The sequence below is a fragment of the Cervus elaphus genome, chromosome 13 (assembly GCF_910594005.1).
Source record: "Cervus elaphus chromosome 13, mCerEla1.1, whole genome shotgun sequence".
Taxonomy (NCBI): Eukaryota; Metazoa; Chordata; class Mammalia; order Artiodactyla; family Cervidae; genus Cervus; species Cervus elaphus.
The window spans coordinates 28,982,419-29,005,870 of record NC_057827.1 but is presented as its reverse complement, the minus strand read 5'-3'; the positions used below and the strand labels follow the sequence as shown (position 1 = coordinate 29,005,870).

General features: G+C 46.0%; 1 protein-coding gene across 1 annotated transcript in view; it reads right to left on the bottom strand.

Moving 5' to 3' along the window:
* Window positions 1-2,593: 2,593 nt before the first annotated feature.
* MINAR1 (membrane integral NOTCH2 associated receptor 1) overlaps window positions 2,594-23,452 on the bottom strand; it is a 33,527-nt gene continuing 12,668 nt past the window's right edge. The window contains exons 2-4 of the mRNA XM_043922669.1: window positions 10,292-12,651; window positions 8,088-8,342; window positions 2,594-3,071 (exon numbers count right to left, since the gene is read on the bottom strand). Coding sequence (XP_043778604.1) covers window positions 2,874-3,071; window positions 8,088-8,342; window positions 10,292-12,592 — 2,754 coding nt within the window. The 5' untranslated portion in view covers window positions 12,593-12,651 and the 3' untranslated portion in view covers window positions 2,594-2,873. The remainder of the gene's footprint in view (window positions 3,072-8,087; window positions 8,343-10,291; window positions 12,652-23,452) is intronic.

Below are 23,452 nucleotides of genomic sequence, written 5' to 3'. Positions count from 1 at the left end.
CTTCACTCCCATCCAGACTCTGGTCTTGACCCTTTCTGCAAACAGAGGGATGGAGGAGCTGGAGTGAGTCTAGAGGTCGAGGGAAAGAAAGTGTAACAAGCTTGGGATCAATGGAGAGAAAGAAGCCAACTATGAACTTCACATTGTCTAGACCCCAAGACTCCAAGCATCCATCAGGCTTCACGCTATGGCAAAGGTGCATAACTTGACACCAGACTCAGAGCTACCAAGCTAAGGACAATTGCTTTCCAGAGGAACCCCCCTTGCCTGGGGGTCATCTCTGTGTGGTCTCCCATGGGAGTGACCAGGTCTGGATGTTTCCATGATGCAGCAATGAGTGGAGCTGAATTTTAAAGCTACGCTGGACTTAGAGCAAGACTAAATATCTTTGACTACCTCCCCAGATATGAAAAGTGTAGGAGAAAATTCTTCACTTCTATGGGTTGGGAGGGGGCTTATACTCGCCCCCTCCACAGGGAGCTAGGCACGTGGCCCAAAGAGGGCCCTTTAAGAAGAAACTCACCCAAGGGCAGTGGCCATAGTGGTTTGGTCGATCCGGCGTGATCCTACCTGGCAAATGAAGGAGTCCGAATGGGATTTGACAAATTTTTCTTATCCTGGGTGACTGCATCTCCACTTCTCTGCAAATCACAGGGCAAGAGGTTGGCCACCTACCTACCTCTGCTGCTCTTGTGGCTTAACCTGTGATAAAGGGGAGAGCGTCAGGGCTAGGGTGTTTTCTAGAGTGGTATAGATTGGGAGGAGACTTGGGAATCCACAACTCCCGAGGGTATTAACCTAGAATCCCCTTTGGGCTGAAAGAAACAACCTTATTTAATGTGCCCAACCCAAAACAGAGCACCAAAAGACTAAATTCTGATGATAGACAGTAATATATATTAATATATTTTTCATTTTCAATTATAAATCCTCAGGTTTCCATACTAAGGCTTAAATTTCAGTCACCTAGCTGAAAATCTATACATAAACATGAGACTATAAATAGAGAACATGAAGACCTCTAAAAACGAAGGTTTACTACAGATGAGAGCATCCATCCTATATTTATTAACAACACAAAATGTTCTGACTCCCCTTTGGGGGAACAAGAGAATTAGACACAGCAAGCTAAGCAATATTTGGAAGATTTTAGGATGGATGCTGAATTCCTATTGCTTTAAAATCTGAGATGCTTCCCAAAACTCCCTTTTAGGAATTTATTCTATCTTCGGGCTTCCCTGGAGGCTCAGACAGTAAAGAATCTGCCTGCAATGCGGGAGACCCGGGTTCAATCCCTGGGTCAGGAAGATCCCCTGGAGAAGGAATGGCTACCTACTCCAGTATTCTTGCTTAGAGAATCCCATGGACAGAGGAGCCTGGCAGGCTAGAGTCCATGGGATCCCAAAGAGTTGGACGTAGCTGAGTGACTAACAATTTCACTTTTCTTTCACTGGAGTGACATGATTCTTACTACCAACATTTATTTATATTCCACTTTGTTCTCAGAAGAATTAAGGTAGCTAGTTTTTGTCCATTGTTTTTCTTTAACCTATAATAAGACATTAGGATCTGACACTGAAAAGGATTCTTTCTGTTCACTTATGTCAAAGCACCATTCAACAGGTGGAAACTGATATCAAATTCTCATGAATGACAACGGCTTCCTTACACAGGAGAAATCTTGCTCTCAAGTTAATTAACAGAGAAGACAATAAACCAAAATCAGGTATTTAGATAGACATATAGATAGATAGATAGATAAATGGTTAAATAGGTCATTTTTTTTTGCACTGCTGACAAATATTTGAAACTCTGGAGTAGGTGCTGGAGTAGTTGAGAACACCTCAGAGCCTTTATCATATTATCGACAAGCTTTCAAAATCTTTTTAAAGCCATTGGAAATGGCTGGTATTATTGGTGCACAGCAACCACGGTTTATAGTTAGAAGGTCAAAGTTCTGCCATTGTCTCTACTTTTCAAGGCACAAGGACAAGTTCCAAAATCAACTCATGGTAAAAGGTGGAGGATCCATACTACCAGGAGATAGAAGATGGAGGAGATGACCCACACACCAAGGCAAGGATGGGAGGTCCTTTGGGATACCTTGACTTTCAAATGTTGAGCATATATCATTAGCGAGAAGCCCTCCCATGGCTTGGGGTGGCCACTGGAAGGTCTCCTAGCCTGAAGACCTTGGCCTATTAAGCAGAGAGGTCACTTCATGCCATGCCTGACTTGGCAGTCCAGTACCTTTCTACCCTGGGCACCAGGAAGAAGGTCTGGAATGTTTCCATGAAGATCTGCAACAAAGAGCATCATGATGACAGAAGGGCAAGTGTGAGAAGTCAGTAGCCCTTGATGACAGTCAGCAGAGAAGTAAACAGTAACCCCCTATGAAAACATATCCTGTTACTTCACCTGCAGTGGTCTAGTAACATTAAGAAAGAGAGAACCCAGGCTTTTCTTTCTCATCTTGCTCTCTCTTAGCTTCCATTAAAGAAGTATGTATTAACCATCTCCTCTATAGCATATTATCCACCATGAAATGGAAAGAATCCAACCAATTAAGCTTCCTCTTCTTTTTTTTTTTTTTTGGCCCAGAATTCAGTTTGTATCTACTGGTCGTCCGTTACATTCTTTCGGTAGGAAAAGATATTGCACTTCTTAAAATTCATCCGTGTCATTAAGTCAAAGCTAATAGGTAGGTAGACATCTTTCTAGAATGAATATTTTCTGAAGCTCATCATCAGCATTTGCAGAAAAGCCTCCATGGTTTCTGTTTCAACAAGTGGTGCCTGACCTGCCACGTGATTTTAGACTACAGAGAGAGATGTCAGAGGTCACAAGCCATCGGCAACATTGTCTCCAGCAGCTCATGATTTCATCGTGCAGATGGGCACGACGATCACCAGAATGACCGTGCACGCAGCCGCAGCAATCAGAGCCGCTATCTTGCAGACCTTGGCTCGTCTGAATTCGGCTTCTTTCCGTTTTAGCAATGAGTCGTAGCCCGGAGTATAAATGTCTTCCATCCAATACTCTAAGTTGTTTGGATTTAAAGATTCTTGAGTCTAAAAGTGAAGAGAAGGTGTTAGAAAGATGGTGAATATTTGTAAACAGGTTCATCACCCTTGAAGCATCTCAGCTGGTGCTTGAAGCACCCTGAAGCTGTCTGCAGCTGGCAGCGGTGTCCAAGCTGCCCACCAGTCCCTCCTGAGATGGACCACCAAGGACTCGGGGTCCTGCACACCCCAGATTGCATCTGTCCTCTCTTACTACAAAGGTCATGATGGTCTCAACACAGGAAAACCCAGAGGTTTTCTGGGGACAAGCAAAACAGGGCCGAGACAAGCGAGAGTCAACACTGCAAGGGCGACAGCCAAGAACAGGCTGGCCTCACTGTCGGGGAAGCAGGGAGGGTCACTGACAGATATTCCCCACTTACAGTCCCTAAGAACAGAGATGTTTGAAGCAAGGCTGTTCTATTATTCTGATTCACTTCCCAGTTCTTCAGAAAAAGCCTCTACTGAAAAATCAAAGGCACCTCCCACAGAAGCAGCTCAAACCAAACATAAAATATTTCCATCTCAAACATCTGTCTGAGCAGGTCAGGCCACTGCTCAAAGGCCAGGTCTACAGACTGGCGGCAGACCACCCCCAGGCCAGGTGCGGCATCCCCAGTGGGAGGCCCCTCCCTGACATTTTGTCTCCTGGTCTCCCTGAGATTAACGATTGTCTACGAGAGAAATATCGTATTTAACCTGTGTTGCCCATGAATCCCGTTCCCCGTGGATGGCTATAATCTATTTCCATAAAGAAAAGCAGTGTTCTCATTTTACAGCAAGCATTTAATAATGTGAGTGGCACACAAAAGCGGCAACACATTGCGATTCCAAGTTGAGGTCTCCTAAATCTCTGAAACACAAGCAAAATATCCATTTTGAAGATGTTCTCAGATTGGTCAATGCTGATAAAGATGGGCATGTTACAAATTATGTACACACACACACACACACACACACAGAATTACAAAACAAACACTTCCAAAACTTAAAAAAAAAAACCTCAGTGGTACCAGGTTATTGGAATATTGATGATTTTGTCACCCACGTTAGTCATTCTTCACCCGTCCTTCCAGAGCAGTTCTCTGCTCTTCTCCATCTTGCTCTGGTCCCCCCAGATCTTGGTCCACATGGACGCATCCCTGGTGGGTTCCCTGGTGGCTCAGATGGTAAAGAATCTGCTTGCAACGCGGGAGACGTGGGTTCGATCCCTAGGCCGGGAAGATCCCCAGAGAAGGGAATGGCTATCCACTCCAGTATTCTTGCCTGGAGAATCCCATGGACAGAGGAGCCTGGCGAGCTACAGTCAATGGGGCCACAAAGAGTTGGACACAACTGAGTGACTATCACACACACTGGTGGGTTCTGTTGATGGAGCACCAGTCCTCAGGCTCCCTCTCTAATGGACTACATTTCTATCTGACACCTGCTTTCACAGCTGTGGGTCCTGGTGGGTTTCAGAAATAGCTCCCATCTTTGGGCCTTCAGATCCAAGGGCAGCATCAGTCTCTCACTCATGCTGGTCCCTGGGTGCTTGCTGGGCTTTAAACCCCTCCCACACTGATGCTAACAGTCCCCTCCTCCCATTCCTGTCCTTCCATGAGCTCGCCAGCTGCTTCCTGATGGGATGCTGACAGTCCATACACCGTGGACCCCTCTGGCATCTCTATTGCTCTCCTGCTGCTAATGGCCTTCTAGTGCTGGGGCCAGCAGACGCCAACCCGGGAGCTAAATTCAGCCCAACACCTGCCTCTGTACAGCCTACAAGAATGGTCCTCACATTTTTTAATCACTGGGAAAAAAAAAGAAAAGAAAAACAACAGTCTGGGATATGTGAAAATCATAGGAAATTCAAATCTTAGTGTCAAAAGAGAATGTTTTATCAAAACACAAGCATGTCCAGTCATTTATTTAACACAAATTGTCCATGGTTGCACAAGACTATTATGGGCAGAGCTGAGCAGTTGAAGCCTAGGGTGCTGCAGTCCATGGGGTCGCAAAGAGTTGGACATGACTGAGAGACTGAACTGAACTGAGCAGTTGTGATGACAGAGATTGTAAGGACTGCTGGGTCTTAAGGTATTTACTCTCTGGCCCTTTAGAGGAAGGTTTGTCAACCTTTGTTCTAATCTATTCAGTTGTTGTTCAGTCACTAAGTCATGTCCCATTCTTTTGTGACCCCATGGACTGTAGCCCACAAGGCTCCTCTATCCATGGGATTTCCCAGGCAAGAATACTGGAGTAGGTTGCCATTTCCTCTTTCATAGGATCTTCCCAACCCAGGGATTGAACCCATGTCTCCTGCATTGGCAGGCAGATTCTTTATCATTGAGCCAACAGGGAAGCTCTCTCCTGGGTAGATATGCTTTATGCACTGCGATTCAGTCAGTGAAATAAACTATTTGTAATTAGTTTTTTCAATAACTGCAAGCTGTCATGACACCCAGTAGCAGAGAGGTAATGCCAAGCTTTCACAGGACCCAGGGAGCATCTTTGATTGACAATTACACCTGCTGAACACTGGAAATGGAAACGGTATCTTTCATGTATCCTCAAGGTGCCATTGCTGGTAAATTTATATCTCAAAGCCAAGAGACAGCAAGAAGATGGCCCAGATGCTGAGGCTGCCATAAGACAGTACCTGGGTCTCTGCAAAGTGATGGAAACAAGGAGGGTGGTGCTTTTCTGCCTTTACCAAGTTCCCGATACCTGTTCTGCTGCTGCTGCTAGGTCGCATCAGTCATGTCCAACTCTCTTGCTGCAAACACCCTCGAAAGGCTATGAAGCTCCTTGCTGTCTTACATTTTGTGAGACTAGATATATTATCCTCTGCTTTTTAAAGTGCTGTCACCTGAAGCTCTCTAAAGATCTTTAACTTTTTATAATTTCACCTTTAGTGCTTATAAACATTGGCATTTTAAACTCACATATATCTGTAGGAGCAATTCTCTCAGACTCAGCCTTCTGGATATTAAAAAGATGTTTTTCAATCTATGATTCATTCAGTTAATCTGACCATGTCAAGGTCATCCCATGATACTGGTGAGACACTGATTATTCCTCCAAGTGAGCCATTCATACCTCCAGGTCTTCCCTGATTCGTGGCATCCTAATACTCACAGAACACAGTGTGGTACCCACGGCAAAGTGTTAGGACCACCTCCAGGAGAAAAGAATCCTATACAGCCTGCTTGCCAGCAGGATGGTGACAGGAGAGGACATGGCCTGAAGGGTCAAGTGATAAGCAGCAGGCATGTGGACATAAGGTGCAGGAGGGGACAGGGGCCATGATATCTCCAGGGTCATTCTGATAGCATCACCCACCTGACTCTCAAGATTTGGCCAGAGATGCTCCTCCCCATAACTGCTGTCAGTTAGGGACCAACATAAACCAATGTCATTGTGGTCACTTTAGTAACATGAAGCCCCACTATACTCTCATCAGAAAAATGAAATGGTGGCGAGGCAACAGAAGATGAAAGAACAGAAGTCTTATTGCTGGAGAGTCCGACAGGAATTCAGACTTGTCGGACCTGCAACAAGTTCTTGAGTTTCTCGGGCCTCAATTTCCTCATTTACCTGCTTGAGATGAACGTCATCACTCCTGCCTGCAGGCCACTGCACCTTGCATGAGAGACTGTGGTAAAAAAGCACCACACAGGGGCTTCCCTGGTGTCTCAGTGGCAAAGAATCCACCTGCTAATGCAGGAGATGTGGGTTCAATCCCTGGTTCAGGAAGATCCCATATGTGCAGGGCAACTGAGCCCATGTGCTATTATTGAGCCTGTGCTCTAGAGCCCACGCATCTCAACTACTGAAGTCCGCATACCCTAGACTTCAGGCTCCACAACAAGAAAAGCCACCACAGTGAGAAGCCTACACACCACCACTAGAGAGTAGCTCCCGCTCGCCACAACTGAAGAAAAGCTTGCTCAGCAACAAAGACCCAGCACAGCCAAAAATAAATGAATAATTAAAAAAAAAACCACTATACAGAGTTGATTGATTTCAGCATCCTTTTGTCAGCCTAAATACCTTTTCAGTCCCTGATTAATGCCAGGTACTTTAAATACATTCTTCTCATGTCTCACAACAACACCACAAGTTAGAGATTATCATGGACATTTAACAGGTGAGGGGACCACAGCTCAAACAGGTGAATGTTCCAGGCTGCACAGCAAAAGAACCCTGGATGAGAATCTGCACCGTGGGAAAACACATTCCTTTTCTCACCACCGTACTGCCCATCCTGCAGACTCTTGGCTTCAGAGCAAGGCAATGTCAGGGAACACCTTGCCATACCAGCCTCCACCAGCATCTCCCCAGCTGCCCTTTCAGTGGTGGGGACATTCAGGGACCTGGACGTGACTGGCAGCATTGAGACAATGACCTTGCTGCCCACAGATCTAACCGGCAGGTGAAGGCAAGGTGCTTCCCTGCTCCCAAGATGATGCAGACACACAGATAGACGCAGCGTGGATGGAATCACCAAGATGCAAGTGTGGCCGAAACCCAGCCCTGCCTGTGGTTGAATAGCAAACACACCCTCTAGCCACAACTGCATTCACAGAGTTTCCAGGGGTGGCACTTACCTGGGGCTGCTCCGTACGGAAACATAATCCATAGCTTGGCTCCCACAAACATGCTTATCCCACGGGCTACATGTGGAAGGAGAAATCAGGCTTGTGTTCCATTAACCAGTTGGGCTCAGGTCTTAGGAGCAAGCATGAGAATCTGCACTTGGTACAGAGTCTTAAACGCAACGTTAGCAAATTGATGGCCAAGGTCAATCCATCAATGAAGCATTCCTGTTGCTAAATGTTTACAAGCCAAAACGCAACATAGCAATCCCCTGGTTACACATCTCTGCCTTATGATGTATTCAGGTTCAGTATTCCATGGTGGGGACCAAGGGAGCTGAAGGGGAGGGAGTGGGTGGCTAGGGCATCCTTCATCCATTTCTGCATCCGCCAGGGTGTGGCCAGGTTTCCCCCACCTCACCCCACCCTGGGCAAAGAGGCTCACCTGCAGGTCCAGGGCTGTCAGCTTGCCCTTGTCACCCGAATTGCGTGCATACTCCTCGATGGTCCAGGAAGGCTGGCCCCGCTTCACCTCTGCCAGCTCTGTGAGCCGCATGTCCGTGTACAGAGGGTTGCTCTTCATGTGGGCCTTGAGAGAGGCGGGATAGGGGTGAGGGCTGAACACCTGCTCCACCAGGAAGCCGTCCTTGGGCTGCTTGGGCAGGCGGTGCTGCGGGGGGATGTCGTACTGCCTGTCTGCCTGCAGAGGGTCACAGATAAATCCAGGAGGCCACACAGATGTGGTCAGATGTCACACTGGGCAGACCCCAGCTTTTCATCACTAGGTGCTGCCCAGGTAGCAACATGCAGTCATTCATGAGCAAATAGAAGGATTGCCTGTACTGGGGGACATTTACTAGGAAAAGCTTACAACATTAATACTACTCATACAACCCAACATTTCTGTGCCAGAAAGAGATGATTTTATCTAATCTTCACGCCATGACTACTACTATTAACACACATTATTCTGGTAAGGAAAAGAAGACCAGAAAGACTCAGTAATTTACCCCAGGGAGCACAGCTGCTAATGGCAGGGAGCTGGAATTTAAATTTAGCCTCTAGCTTCAGAAAAGCCTTGTTTAACCACTGCATAGTGCCGCCCCCTCTTTCTTTCCTTCCTTCTTTCTTTTTTCTGCCACACTATGTGGTATGGCAAGATCTTAGCTCCCCAACCAGGGATCAAACCCATGCCACTTGCATTGGAAGCACAGTCTTAACCAGTGGACCACCAGGGAAGTCCCGGCCCCCTCTTTCTGTTACCAATTTCTACCTGGTCCTGAGGAGTAAAAGGTACAGGTATTCTCCCCAAGGAGCTGGCCAAAACCATGGATGACACCCTGCTTCTCTGGATGGAAGAAGCCAAGTCAGAAAGTATATGGTGAGAGCCTCCGCTGGTTTTCAGGAACATCTGCTCAGCCTTCAAGACAGGGAACAGTCTGGACCACAGTGTGGAGGCAGGAAGGTGCCTGACACCGCTAGCATCACTGAGGCTCTCAGTCCCTAGTTCTGAACCTGGGGCTCTGCTCTCCATGAATCCTGTTACAACCCAGGTCTTCTGATACTTTCTAACTTCAGGCCCTCAGATCTCCGCACACATGTCACTTCCTCCAGGAAGCACTCCCTGACCCACCAAGACCAGGTCAGTGCCCACCTATGAGACCCCTTCAGACTGTGTATGGAGCTCATAGCCAGCACTGTCCCACTGAACTATAATGGCCTGTCCGTCTGTCTGTCTGTCTCCTCCACTGGACTGTGAGTTCCTCAAGGGCAGAGGCCTATCCTGATCACTTTTCAATGCCACATTTGGCAAAGTCACACCACTAAGGAGAAGGTGCTCCAAGCTTTATAAAAGGGATGGATACAAACACTATGGGGTTTCCCAGGTGGTGCCAGTGGCAAAGAAGCTGCCTGCCAATGCAGGAGATGTAAGAGACATGGGTTCGATCCCTGGGTTGGGAAGATCCCCTGGAGGAGGGCACAGAAACTCACTCCAGCATTCTTGCCTGGAGAATCCCATGACAGAGGAGCCTGGTGGGCTACAGTCCAGAAGGCTGCAAAGAGTTGGATACAACTTAGCACACAATGCAAGCCAGCTTTTCTGACCTGGAAAGTTACCCACTGCCCACACTTGCCCCCACTGCTCCTACCAAGGAGCTGCTTGTGCTCTAATACAGCAGTTCCTATGTACACCTAAGACAGTTTAAAAATAAAAGCTGGTATCTACTCTGCACAAAGATGACTCAAAGAGGGAAATCAGAGACCAGCAAGAAGCCCCTGGGAAGCTTTCAGAGGCTTTTGAATTAAGAGGCCTTGATTCTAGGGGCTATCCAACCATCTCATCCTCTGCCACCCCGTTCTCTTTTTTGTCTTCAATCTTTTCCAGTGTCGGGGCTTCCCTGGTGGGACAGAGGTAAAGAATCTACCTGCAATGCCAGAGACCCAGGTTCGATCCCTGGGCGGGGAAGATTCCCTGGAGAAAGGAATGGCAACCCACTCCAGTATTCTTGTCTGGAGAATCCTATGGACAGAAGAGCCTGGCAGGCTACAGTCCATGGAGCCAACTATAATCAGACACGACTGAGCAACTGAACAATCACAAAAACAACAAAGCTGGCACCCAGTTACGTGACCTTAAGTGGGTATTACCTCTTTAGACTTCCGATGCCAGTCTTTACTGTCTCCAGGACCTCGCTCTTTGATCTCCTCCTCGCTGATGCCCATGCGGTTGGAGTAAGTGATGGTGCGCCAGTCCCTGGGTGAGTTGGAGATGCTGGCAATCTTGGATTCTGTGGCACTGTTCTCCTCCGTCAGGGACCTGGAAGACGGCCTGGTGAAGAGGCTTTTTTTTAAGGCCTGGACACGAAGGCTTTCGCTGTTGCTCCCACTGGCATCTGAGCAGCACCAGTCAGCCGTGTTCTCCAGCTTGGGCCCGTGGGCACCCTTGTGGGCACGGAACATCCGGGGAGAGGCACTCTCGTCAGATGGAGCCTCACTGGTCAGAGAATTGAGGTCGATCTGCACGCTCACCTTCTCAGGCTGCTGCATCTTCTGGTCTAGTTTATTGAGCTTGCCCAGGACCTGGGAGATCTCCTCACGCACACCCGACAGTGACTCGAGCTTCCGTTCAATCTCCCCGATCCTGAGCACCAGCTTGCACACGCTGGTCTTCAGCTCCTCTTCTGAGTGGTGGCTGTTTTCTGGCCGGCTGCCCTTCTCCCCTTGGCCGCTGGGGAGCCCATTGGTGATTCTGGTGAGGTGGTGCTCTGGCGAACTGTCACAGTCTGACTTATGAAGCTGAGATAGGGACCCCGTGCTGTTGTAACAGGATGACTGCATGACCCCCGTTGAGCCACTGATGCTCATGTCGTCAAGAAACCGGAAGATGTCGCTGATGTCATCACTGACCACCTCCGAGTCATCATCAGAATGCTTCACGGCATGCCGGTCACTGTACTTGCCCTGCCCGGGAGTGCACAGGTCCTTGCCTGTTTTGGGCTCCAGCACGTGCAGGTCAGTCTGGGTGCCCACGCTGCTGGTGTCTGAGCTCAGCTGCCCGCTGGCGCAGCTGATGCTCTTGTCTTTAAACTTTTTGACTGGTTCGTGCTTCTCCAGGTCCACAGTGGGTGGGATCTCTTTAGATTTGAGCCCATTGGGCTTTGCTGAGTAGCCGACTGGGAGGATGGGCTGCTGATCCTGTGGTGTCAGGTAAGCGGGGCATCTGTCTGGGGTTGGGAAGTTGGGTGTCTGACTGTTGGAATTTGGATAACGGAGCTTCTCCTCGGAGGGGTTTCTGTTGAAAAAGGACCGTTCAAAGTCAGGAACTTCTTCGGTGTTGAGGCTCCAGCTTTTGGCCGGCCAGGGGGTCTGCTTGCCTGATTTGCCAGGACAGCGCCGGGCCTCCTGGGTCCCCATCACTGGAGTGGGTCCAAAATATGTGGAGGCTTGAAGGTCATCTAAGCTCTCGTGCTTTGCCCGCCTCTTGTCAGGAACTGGGGAGTACTCGGGGTTCAGGTACTGGCTGCTATAGGGCATCTCAAAGCTGTGGTGGGGGAAGGGCGTCTTGTGGGACTCCTTGCGGGCCTGGGACTTCCTGCGCTCGCCCTCGGCCTTGTTGGCCGGGCTGGCCAACCCAGGGGACACGGCCATCAGGTTGTGAAAGTCCTCTTTGAAGATGTTCCTTTTCTGGACACAGGACTGGACCACGAAGGGCTCGTCGTTCGAGATGAAGGTCTGCTTAATGCCCTGGGGGAGAGGCAGGGAGTCCTGATCAGACATGGACTCGCTCTCGAGGTTCATGGGGAAGTAGGTTCTCTGCATCTCGCAGGGCTGAGGGCTGGCCACCGAGTATGGGGCCAGAGCCTGCAGCCTGTCCAGGGAAGCTGCCCGGTTTTTCACATCTTTGCTGACCCCCAGCAGGAAGTCAGGTTCAGAGGCAGGAATGAACTGTGGACAGTCCTTGCAGTCCACCTTTCTGCACTTGGATGACTGGCGGCTGGGGTAGCCCCGGCTGAAAGGCCTGTCACTCAGCTCACAGTTGAGGGGCTCGCACTCGGCCGCGCTGCAGATCTCCGTGTCTGAGCGGCACGAGTCAAAAGAGGCATCTTTCTTGCGCATCTTCTGCCGGCCTCCAGGCAGCTTCTCCTTGGCGGCTCCCCCATTCATCTGGATCAGGTTGAATATGGTCACTATGTCCGCAGCCACCATGATTTTCTTGGACTGCTGGTTGTTTACAGCGCATTTCATCTTGTCTTTGAATAACGTGGCTGGGAAGTTGGGGTCAAGACAGGCTGTATAGAAGAGCACACTCCTCAGTTTGGCAAGCTGGGACAGATCGAAGCGGGCACACAAGGATTTGCAGAGGTCCTGGTAGGAGACAGTATTTTGCTTGCTGTCTAATTCCTCCAAGATCTTCACCAAGAAGACAGACGTTTCCTGGTTGGTCTCCATGGCTTAGAATTTCACAGGCTAGCTGGTGACACTGGAAACTTCGAGTCAGTTCTGCGGGACTGATGATATGGAGAAATAGTAGGGAAGGGAAAAGAAGATTAGAAACATCAATGGAGTTTAAGTCAAGCTGGTCCTGAACCACATAAAGAAATGCAAGGAAAGACTTTTTAATGCTTAGAAATGTTGTAAATGCTTTAAAAATATTTATAAAATACCACGTCATAATTCCCTTCCAAGGAACACTGGACCTGGAAAGTGGGAAATCTAGATTTTCGTCTTAATCTATTGATTAGCACTTAGATGCTGGGCAAAGGCTTTAAACTTTCTGGGAAACTACCTAAATAAATCATGAGTGACTAAAGGAATCTACCTAAAGAAATTATGAATGACTTTGATTTTGCATAAAAATGTTCATTGTGTATATGTGCAACTGATTCACTTTGCCGTACACCTGAAACACAATACTGCAAATCAACTATGCTCTAATAAAATATTCTTTTAAATAGTTACAATCATCAAAAAGATGCTCATTATAATAGTGAAAACTAAAACATCTTAAATATCTGAATATTAGGGTAATGCATAAATAAAGCACGCTGTGATATACAGTGATTTCTTACAAACATTAAAATTACATTAATGTAGGGCTTCCCTGGTGGTATAGTGGATAGGAATCCTCCTGTCAATGCAGGGGATATGGGTTAGATCCCTGGTCTGGGAAGATTCCACATGCTGTGGAGCAACTAAGCCTGCACATCACAACTAGTGAGCCTTCGTGCCCTAGAGACTGTGCTCTGCAACAAGAGAAGTTACTGCAATGAGAAGGCGGCGCACCACAATGCAGAATAGACTCTGCTCACTGCAACTAGAGAAAGCTTGTGCACAGCAACAATGACCCAGGGCAGCCACAAAATAAATAAATTACATTAATGTATATTCTTACAATGGAATACTACTCATCAATAAAAAGGTACAAATTACCAGTACATGTAGTAAATGACATGAATGAATCTGAAATGTATGGTGCTTAAATGAAAGAAGCCAGACTCAAAAGGCTACCTATCAAGGCTACCTATCATATGGTGATTTTGTCGCTAAGTCATGTCCGACTCTTGTGACTCCATGGACTGTAGCCTGCCAGGCTCCTCTGTCCATGAAATTTCCTAGGCAAGGATACTGGAGTGGGTTGCCATTTCCTTTTCCAGGGGATCTTCCTGATTCAGTTATCGAACCTGAATCTCCTTCACTACAGGCAGATTGAGCCACCAGGGAAGCCCCTCTTATTATATGGTTCCATTTTTATTATATTCTGAAAAACAGATCTGGGGTTGCCAGACACTGGATGTGAAGCAAGGTGTAGGCAAAATGGCAAGGTGTAGACAAAACTCCATTCTGGATGATGGAGCTCTCTCACATCTTGATTGGAGTGGTAGTTACATGTCTCTCTGCATTTGTCAAAACTCACAGAACTGTGTGCTAAAACGTGTGAATTTTGCTTATGTAAATTATATCTTGATTATAAAATTACACATTGGAGACTTTTGATGACAAAAGAAAACTGAGGAATGACATTCTGAGTGAAAAATGTAAAAATGAATCTGTATCTGTAGTAAGATCTTAATTATATAAAATTATATCTTCTTGGAAATGAAACTGAAGGAAAATAATATACACTAAAATGTTAATGGCTGTTACCTTTGGATTGCAAATATAGATTTTCATTCTGAATTAGTCATCTTTGTTTCTCAATATTTTATTACGCAAATTTTCGAACATACAGCGAAGTTGAAAGAATGTTACAGTGAACACTCATATAGCCACCATCTGGATTCCACCATTAACATTTTACTATATTTGCTTTATCACATATCTATCCATCTACCCTTCATGAAGCCATCTTATTTTTTTAAATGCACTTCAAAACAAATTGCAAACATCTGTGTACCTCCTCCTAAAGATTTCACTGTGCCTATAATTAACCTAAGTCCAATAATTGTTTACAGTTTCTCTTTTATTAATAAGATTTACATACAATGAAGTGCACAAAATTTGTGTGTATTTGCTGAAGTTGTAACAAATGTGTGTGCCTGTGTTAAAAGCAAAACCCCTATAAGATCTAGAATGTTCTCAGTGCCCCAAGTCCCTCATACCACTTCCCATTCAATGGCAGTTCTTATTTTTTATAGATAACGTTAATATTTTCTTCATAATTTTTCTTCTTTTCCAAAATTCCTACCATGACCACACATTATTTTTTGTCATCACCAAATCAACACAGGAGACATTAAGAGATGCAGGTTCGATCCCTGGGTCAGGAAGATCCCCTGGAGAAGGAAACGGCAACTCACTCCAGTAGTCTTGCCTGGGAAAATGCCATGGACAGAGGAGCCTGATGGGTTACAGTCCACAGGGTCGCAAAGAGTGGGACACAACTGTGAGCACACACACACACAGTCTGTTTTCTAGGGGAACAGCGTCTTTTTTAGGGGTTAAGTTTCAGCTGCTCTGGACCACGGGTTCTCTCTCCATCCTGAAGGCAGTGCTCCCAATGAGAATCTATACCCTCTCTCCATGAACATCTGCAGGGACATGTAGAGATGAGTGGCCTGGATTTTCTTGTACGAAAAGGCAGTTGAGCTCTGAGAGGCTCTGCTCCTGCCCAGAACAAGGCACAGGGAAACCCTCATTTCCCCACACAGCTCTCCCTCCCTGCCCCATCCGCCCACTTCGTCTGATGGGAGTGCTGCATGTCAGAATGTTCTGGTTTGCTCCAGGTGGGGACAACCTGCTAAGCTCAATCTTCAAGGAAACAGGCACAGAAACCTGAGCAGAGGACAAATGAATGTAAATACTGAGGGAAGAGCAATTACAACTCAGGCACATCAGATTTTACATACAGGGGACACAAAGCATTTTCAGAAATTCTAGAATTATTTCAGAGATTTCTAGAATTCTTGTAACAATCTTAGGAGGCTTCTTTCACTATCAGTTTCTGACAGACCAGCAAACAAGTTCAGAGCCCTGCAAGCAGCAAGCGGGAGCAACAAGGATCCTCAGAGCTGGACTTGCAGCCCAACCCCATGGGCCTCCCCCAAACCCAAGACCCCACTTGCCTGTGATGCTGTCTCAACTTTCTATTCTACTTTGTGTGGTGAAAATTCTACTAACCCCAGGTCAAATAAGAACTTGGAAAATCAAGGCCCAGCATCTCCTAAAGTGAGTAAAGGCAACACAAGTGGGATCTGTCTAAACCTGAGTTGTTTTCTATTAAGACTGAAATTTAGGGGATTATGAACGGCTGGCAGGGCAGGCAGGTGCCCCTGTGCCAATGGACGCATGCCTGCTGTGTGCTTAAGACGATTAATCACCGCAGAGAAATCCATGTAGATTTTCTACAATGTGCCAATGAATGCCAGAGAGGAATAAGGAGCAAAAGAGAGGCCAATCGAAAAACAATTTCTAGGTCCTGTGCAATAGGATCTGGCCTGCAGCACATGGTCCCTGGCAGCTACCTCCTCAGGTCACAAAACAGCTCTGCGGTGTGGGAAGAGGGCTCCCATTTTGCAGATGAGAAAACTGAAGAGAGGGGAGGGAATGTGAGCTGCCTGGGGCCCAAATGGACCACAGCCCGGGCTGGGGATGCTATGGGCAGAGTAGTAGGCTCCGTCTTGTGCCAGGAGGAGGGAAAGCATTGCTGCTAAGGGACAGAAGTGAACTGGGGCGGGCGGGAGGTGCTGAGCAGGACAGGCACTGCAGTTAGACCACCTACTATGTGCCGGGGCTTCACACAGAACGTCCTCAGCAGCCTGGAGAGTACAGCACCACCGCTCGGCCACCTGTGCGGGAGGATGAGGGAAATGAGGCCAGAGGGAGAAGGAAATGCCGGGTCTGAAGCCAAATTTGCTGAATGCTGGATCTTGGACGCTTCTCTTAGTGATGACAGAACAAGGAGGAAATATCAGCCCAAGATCTCTGGGGGCTAAGCGAATCTGCTGTGGAAGGTGCACATGTGTGTGCACAAGGAGACACACACACAGTCACACACAGCGACACACTCAGACACACTCATACACTCACACACACTCATACATGTTCACACACACAGTCACACACAGAGACACACAGACACACTCATACACTCACACACATCCATACACACACAGACACACTCAAACACTCACACACATTCACACAGAGACACACACTCAGACGCTCATACACTCACACACATTCATACAGATACACTTATACAATCATACATGTTCATACAGAGACACACAGACACACTCATACACTCACAGACATTCACATAGAGACATATACTCACAGACATACTGACATACTCACACATGTTCGCACCCAGAGACACACACACAGACACACTCATACATTCACACACATTCATACATACAAATCATCTGAGCAACATTATGTACACTGACAAGGGACCACCGTGAGCCCCCAGGCCAAGCCCCTCCACCTTACAGACTGGAAAACAGGGCCGAGCATCATCATTTTTCAAAACTACATGGAGAGCTAGTGGCAGAGTCAGCCCCAGTTCACAGGGCTCCTGACACCTTGCCATTTTCACAAGTGTCTGTGTAGAAACTGTCAGGCCTCAAAGAAGCAGAAACCAGAGGCTGGGGACCTGGGGAGAGTGAGATGAGTCCCAGCCACTGGGAAAGGCCAGTTTTGCCAAGGAGGCACCATCAGCAATGGCCTTGAAGACTGAAGAGGAGGAGGGTGTGTGATGGTCCAGAGGAAGGAGACAGAGGGAAGATTCCAAGGCAGAGGGGGCAGAGGGCAGAGGCGTGAAGGGGTGACATGGTAGAGTCTGTCTGTGTGGTCAGGATAAGCAGGGGGGCATCCAGAGAAGGCAGGGTGCTCAATCTGGGCTAGGTGTCTGGACTCGATTCTGCGGGCAGTGAAAGCTGGGAGCAGCGGCAGAGCAGGTGCCAGAGGGCTGGACCTGCAGCTCAGATGAGCATTCACCCACAGGATGCAGACTGGGGCCCACATTCTCTTGTCTGCAACGCCTCCTGCATACACACAGCCAGGAGGAGAACTCCAGGCTTTTCCATCTCCGGACACATGGCTATTTCCACCACATGTCTACAGCTTTGGGAAGGGCCAGAACCAGATTCTGGACTTTTCCCTACTCCCTCATGACGCCATGTGTGATTCTCATGTTGTGCTCCAGCTTGACTAATGCAGCTGTCCAATCTGTGAGGCTCAAATGAATGTCCAACTTTTCATAACCTTATGCATTTGTAACTGCTCAAAGTGTTGATATCAGATGTTGATCAAAATGGAAAAGAAGAAAAGGACATGATTTAGGACCATAACTTGCAGAACTGCCTCATGAATCTTCGGATAGAAGACAAGCTCTCTGAATTTCATGTCCACCAACTCCCTTAAAGCTTTAATCTTCCCTTTTGCCAACCACTCCAAAAATCTGATGAGGACAAATGATACAAACCTTGAACTGGATGAGTGAAACTTGGTTATAAGGTGTTCTTATTAATGTTTTCCCAGATGCAATGATATATTGATCTTTCCAACACTGAAATAATGTGCCAAGATGCAGTGTGGGCACAGTGTCCTCGCTTTACACTCATGAAAAGCAAGATAAAGAGAATTTCTCTGCAGCATCTGGGTATTGGCCTGGCTTGTTGTTTTGGATTTTGGTGTTTTTTTTCCCCAGGATGATGGATGCTACTGTGATTCAGTGAAACTCTGGATTCAATGAAACTATTAAAAGAAGGCATTAATCTAGGAATCTAAAATTTATGGATGGGAATTTCTACCTCCCTTGTGTCACCTGCAATAAATTTCTAACTGAAAGGAGGCCCCTTTCTCCCTTCACGGCAGTTTTCCTCCACAAAACTGCTAAAGAGGGCAAGTAAAAATTACAAATAAGATGACAGAAATGTTTCCAAATACATCATACAGAATAAATGTAAACATGCTAAATTTACCAGTTTTGTTGTTGTTTTTCAGTTGCTAAGTCACTAGGTTGCTTTGTGACCCTACAGAATGCAAAATGCCAATTTTCCCTGTCCTTCACCATCTCCCAGAATTTGCTCAAACTCATTTTCATTAAGTCAGTAATGCCACCCAACCATCTTATCCTCTGTTGTCCCTTTCTCCTCCTGCCCTCAATCTTTCCCAGCAAAACGTAGTCCTTTTCCTGACAAAAAGTGGTCCACTGGATAAGGGGATAGCAAACCACTTTAGTATTCTTGCCTTGAGAACCCTGTGAACAGTATGAGCAGTATGAAAATTTACTGGTTGTGAAGTAATTAGCCTCCAACTAATAAAAAAAAAAAAAGAAAGAAAGAAAATTTACTGGTTAAAAGATTGTGACTCTCAAAGCAGATTTTTAAAAATTTAAAAAAAAAAACAAAACTGCAGTCAAATGCTACCTATAACAGGCATACCTAAATGCTGTCACAGGAAGGATGCAAGTATGCCAATGGGATAAGAAAATATCCGTCAAAGCCAAATCAGAATATAGTTGGTAGCTTTTATAGGCAGATTGGCATAATAGTTAAAGGTCATAGACTCTGGAGCCCAACTGCTCAAGTTCAAATTAAAGCTCTTTCACTTACTAGCTGTGTGACTTGAACAAATTCTCTTTGTTTCAGTTTCCTCAGCTGTAAAATGGGAATGATAATAGTATCTACCTCTTGTTATATGTATTAGTGTCTGGCGAACATTAAGCAATCTGGCAATAGTGGTAAGGCTCAAGTTAAACAAGGGATCCCCTAGTGGCTCAGATGGTAAAGAATCTCCCTGCAATGCAGGAGACCTGGGTTCAATTCCTGGCCCAGGAAGATCCCATGAAGAAGGGAATGGCAACCCACTCCAGTATTCTTGCCTGGAGAATCTCATGGACAGAGGAGCCTGGTGGGCTATAGTCAATGGGGTCCCTAAAGAGGAGGACATAACAGAGCAACTAACATTTTATATAAAAAGGAAGGTACACAAACGTATATGGAAATGATTCATACCATGTTTAGCAGAGGGTTTCCTTTGGAGAGAAAAAAGGGGAAAGAAAAATGCAGTTTAAGGTCTAAAATTAGATCTCAATGTTAAGAGCTGTCCTGACATCTGGTGACACCTGCAGGGCCTGTTAAGGATCTAGTCACAAGTTCCTCTCCCCACTCTGCTCCCAGATAGGATCCCGGAGCAAGACAACTCTCCTCGTCAAGGGGATCCGGCAGTTTCTACTTTTCCCCAAGCAGCAAGTGCTGGTACCCTGCCAGCCCAGGGATATTCAAATAAGCCAATCACAGCCTCCCATGGAAACCAGGGGTCCCCTCACCCCCTTGTTACTATGAAGCCTGCCCTCAACAGACCATGCATGTTCACTCTGCTCCTCAGTCAATCCCTGTGTGACCCTGAGTGATGTGCTGCATCCTCCCCCTAGACTATGAACTATTTGGTTAATGAGCTGCTGTTGGTAGAGAACAGACTTATGCACATGGATTGGGTGAGGAAGGAGAGGGTGGGATGAACGGAAAGAGTAGCATGGAAATATAGACACCACCATATGTAAAGGGCTTCCCTGGTGGCTCAGATGGTAAAGAATCTGCCTACAATGCAGGAGACCTGGGTTTGATCCCTGGATCAGGAAGATCCCCTGGAGAAGGGAATGGCTACCCACTCCAGTATTCTTGCCTAGAGAATTCCATGGACAGAAAAGCCTGGTAGGCTACAGTCCACAGGGTCACAAAGAGTGGATACAACTGAGTAACTAAGCCCAGAGGGGTGGGAAGGGGTGGGAGGTGGGAAGGAGGTTCAAGAGGAAGGGGACATATGTATATCCATGGCTGATTCAGAAACCAACACAATATTGTATGGCAGAAACCAAAACAATATTGTAAAGCAATTATACTTCAATTAAAAATAAACAAATTTAAAGAAAAAATTAAGCTGCTGTCAGGACTTTCATGGGATCATCACAGGGTTAAGACTCTGTGCTTCTAATGCAGAAGGCATGGATTTAATCCCTCCTAGGGGAACTAAGATCCCACATGTGTGAAGTGTGGCCAAAAATAAATAAATACAAAAAATAAAAAAATAAGCTGCTGTCAATCTTCCATGTCCAGAGTCAGATGTCAGGTGAACATATCCATAACCCTAGGGAGGGAATCTGCCTTCTCCAGTAGGGTGACTAGCTGGCGATTAAACAAAAGGATGAACAAGTAGAACTTGAACTACCACATATTCTCTAAAAAAAAACACTAGCACACAAGCAAAAATGACAAAATGTTAACCTCAATGGTACGTGGATGTCTCTTGGGTTATTGTCTGTATGTTTCTGCATTTTTACACTTGATCTTAGCCAAAAGGCCGAGAAGCGATGTTTCTGCATTTTTAAAAACAGGTACTAATTTAATAAGAAAGTCAATTTTAAAAACTAGAAAAATAAGTTCTCACTTAGACCTCCTGTCAAAATGGAGCAGAAAATTTCATAAATAAGGCTGTAAAAGGTAACCACTAATTAACCAGTTTTTGTTACTATGTTTTGCTGTTTTTGCATTTTTACAGTGAGAAGTCTGTGTCTTAGAAGGAACACTGAATAGTTACTTGCTTTATTTTAATTAATTAAGAATTCTGGTTCTATTTGGATAGACAAGTTCTAAAGTTTCTTATAAAGCTCCTATAACCATAATTTGACAGATAAATCAATGGAGCAAGATAAAAAGACAAGAAAGAAAGAAAGAAAGGGAAGTCACTCAGCCATGTCCGACTCTTTGCAACCCCATGGACTGTAGCCCACCAGGCTCCTCGGTCCATGGGATTCTACAGGCAAGAGTACTGGAGTGAATTGCTATTTCCTTCTCTAGGGGATCTTCCCGACAAGAGGCAAACACAAATGTAGCTAAGGATTCATTTCATGATGAAGGTGGCATTTCAAGTCAATGAGAAAATAATGGTTTATTCAGTAAAATGTGTCAATCAGTTCAGTTCAGTCCAGTTCAGTCATTCAGTCGTGTCCGACTCTTTGTGACCCCATGAACTGCACCATGCCAGGCCTCCCTGTCCATCACCAACTCCCGGAGTTTACTCAAACTCATGTCCATCGAGTCAGTGATGCCATCCAACCATCTCATCTTCTGTTGTCCCCTTCTCCTCCTTCCTCCAATCCCTCCCAGCATCAGGGTCTTTTCCAATGAGTCAACTCTTCCCATGGGGTGGCCAAAGTACTGGAGCTTCAGCTTCAGCATCAGTCCTTCCAATGAACACCCAGGACTTATCTCCTTTAGGATGGACTGGTTGGATCTCCTTGCAGTCCAAGGGACTCTCAAGAGTCTTCTCCAACACCACAGTTCAAAAGCATCAATTTTTCAGCACTCAGCTTTCTTCACAGTCCAACTCTCACATCCGTACATGATCTCTGGAAAAACCATAGCCTTGACTAGACAGACCTGTGTTGGTAAAGTAACATCTCTGCTTTTTAATATGCTGTCTAGGTTAGTCATAACTTTCCTTCCAAGGAGTAAGCGTCTTTTAATTTCACGGCTGCAAACACCATCTGCAGTGATTTTGGAGCCCCCAAAAATAAAGTCTGACACTATTTCCACTGTTTCCCCATCTATTTCCCATGAAGTGATGGGACCAGATGCCATGATCTTAGTTTTCTGAATGTTGAGCTTTAAGCCAACTTTTTCACTCTCCTCTTTCACGTTCATCAAGAGGCTTTTTAGTTCCTCTTCACTCTCTGCCATAAGGGTGGTGTCATCTGCCTATCTGAGGTTATTGATATTTCTCCCGGCAATCTTGATTCCAGCTTGTGCTTCTTCCAGGCAGCATTTCTCATGATGTACTCTGCATATAAGTTAAATAAGCAAGGTGACAATATACAGACTTGACGTACTCCTTTTCCTATTTGGAACCAGTCTGTTGTTCTATGTCCAGTTCTAACTGTTGCTTCCTGACCTGCATATAGGCTTCTCAAGAGGCAGGTCAGGTGGTCTGGTATGCCCATCTCTTTCAGAATTTTCCACAGTTTATTGTGAGCCACACAGTCAAAAGCTTTGGCATAGTCAATAAAGCAGAAATAGATGTTTTTCTGGAACTCTCTTGCTTTTTCGATGATACAGCAGATGTTGGCAATTTAATCTCTGGTTCCTCTGCCTTTCCTAAAACCAGCTTGAACATCTGGAAGTTCACAGTTCATGTATCACTGAAGCCTGGCTTGGAGAATTTTGAGCATTACTTTACTAGCGTGTGAGATGAGTGCAATTGTGCGGTAGTTTGAGCATTCTTTGAGCATATCTTCTAACAGAAGCAGAAGATATTAAGAAGAGGTGGCAAGAATACACAGAAGGACTGTACAAAAAAGATCTTCACGATCCAGATAATCATGATGGTGTGATCACTCACCTAGAGCCAGACATCCTGGAATGTGAAGTCAAGGAGGCCTTAGAAAGCATCACTACGAACAAAGCTAGCGGAGGTGATGGAATTCCAGTTGAGCTATTTCAAATCCTGAAAGATGATGCTGTGAAAGTGCTGCACTCAATATGTCAGCAAATTTGGAAAACTCAGCAGTGGCCACAGGACTGGAAAAGGTCAGTTTTCACTCCAATCCCAAAGAAAGGCAATCCCAAAGAATGCTCAAAATGTGTCAATAGTTAAGTATTATTAGAAACATTGGTTAACCAACTGTAAAAAATTAAGTTAGCACTCATTCCTTGCCATATACAAAAATAAATAACAGATTAAATGAAAAGAAGAAAATCTGAGTCAGGACACAGGTGAGGTTGTGAAAAGATATTTCCATACAACATTCCAAAAGTTGAAACCATGATGAAAAAGATTGATCAACGTGGATAAATGAAAATGACT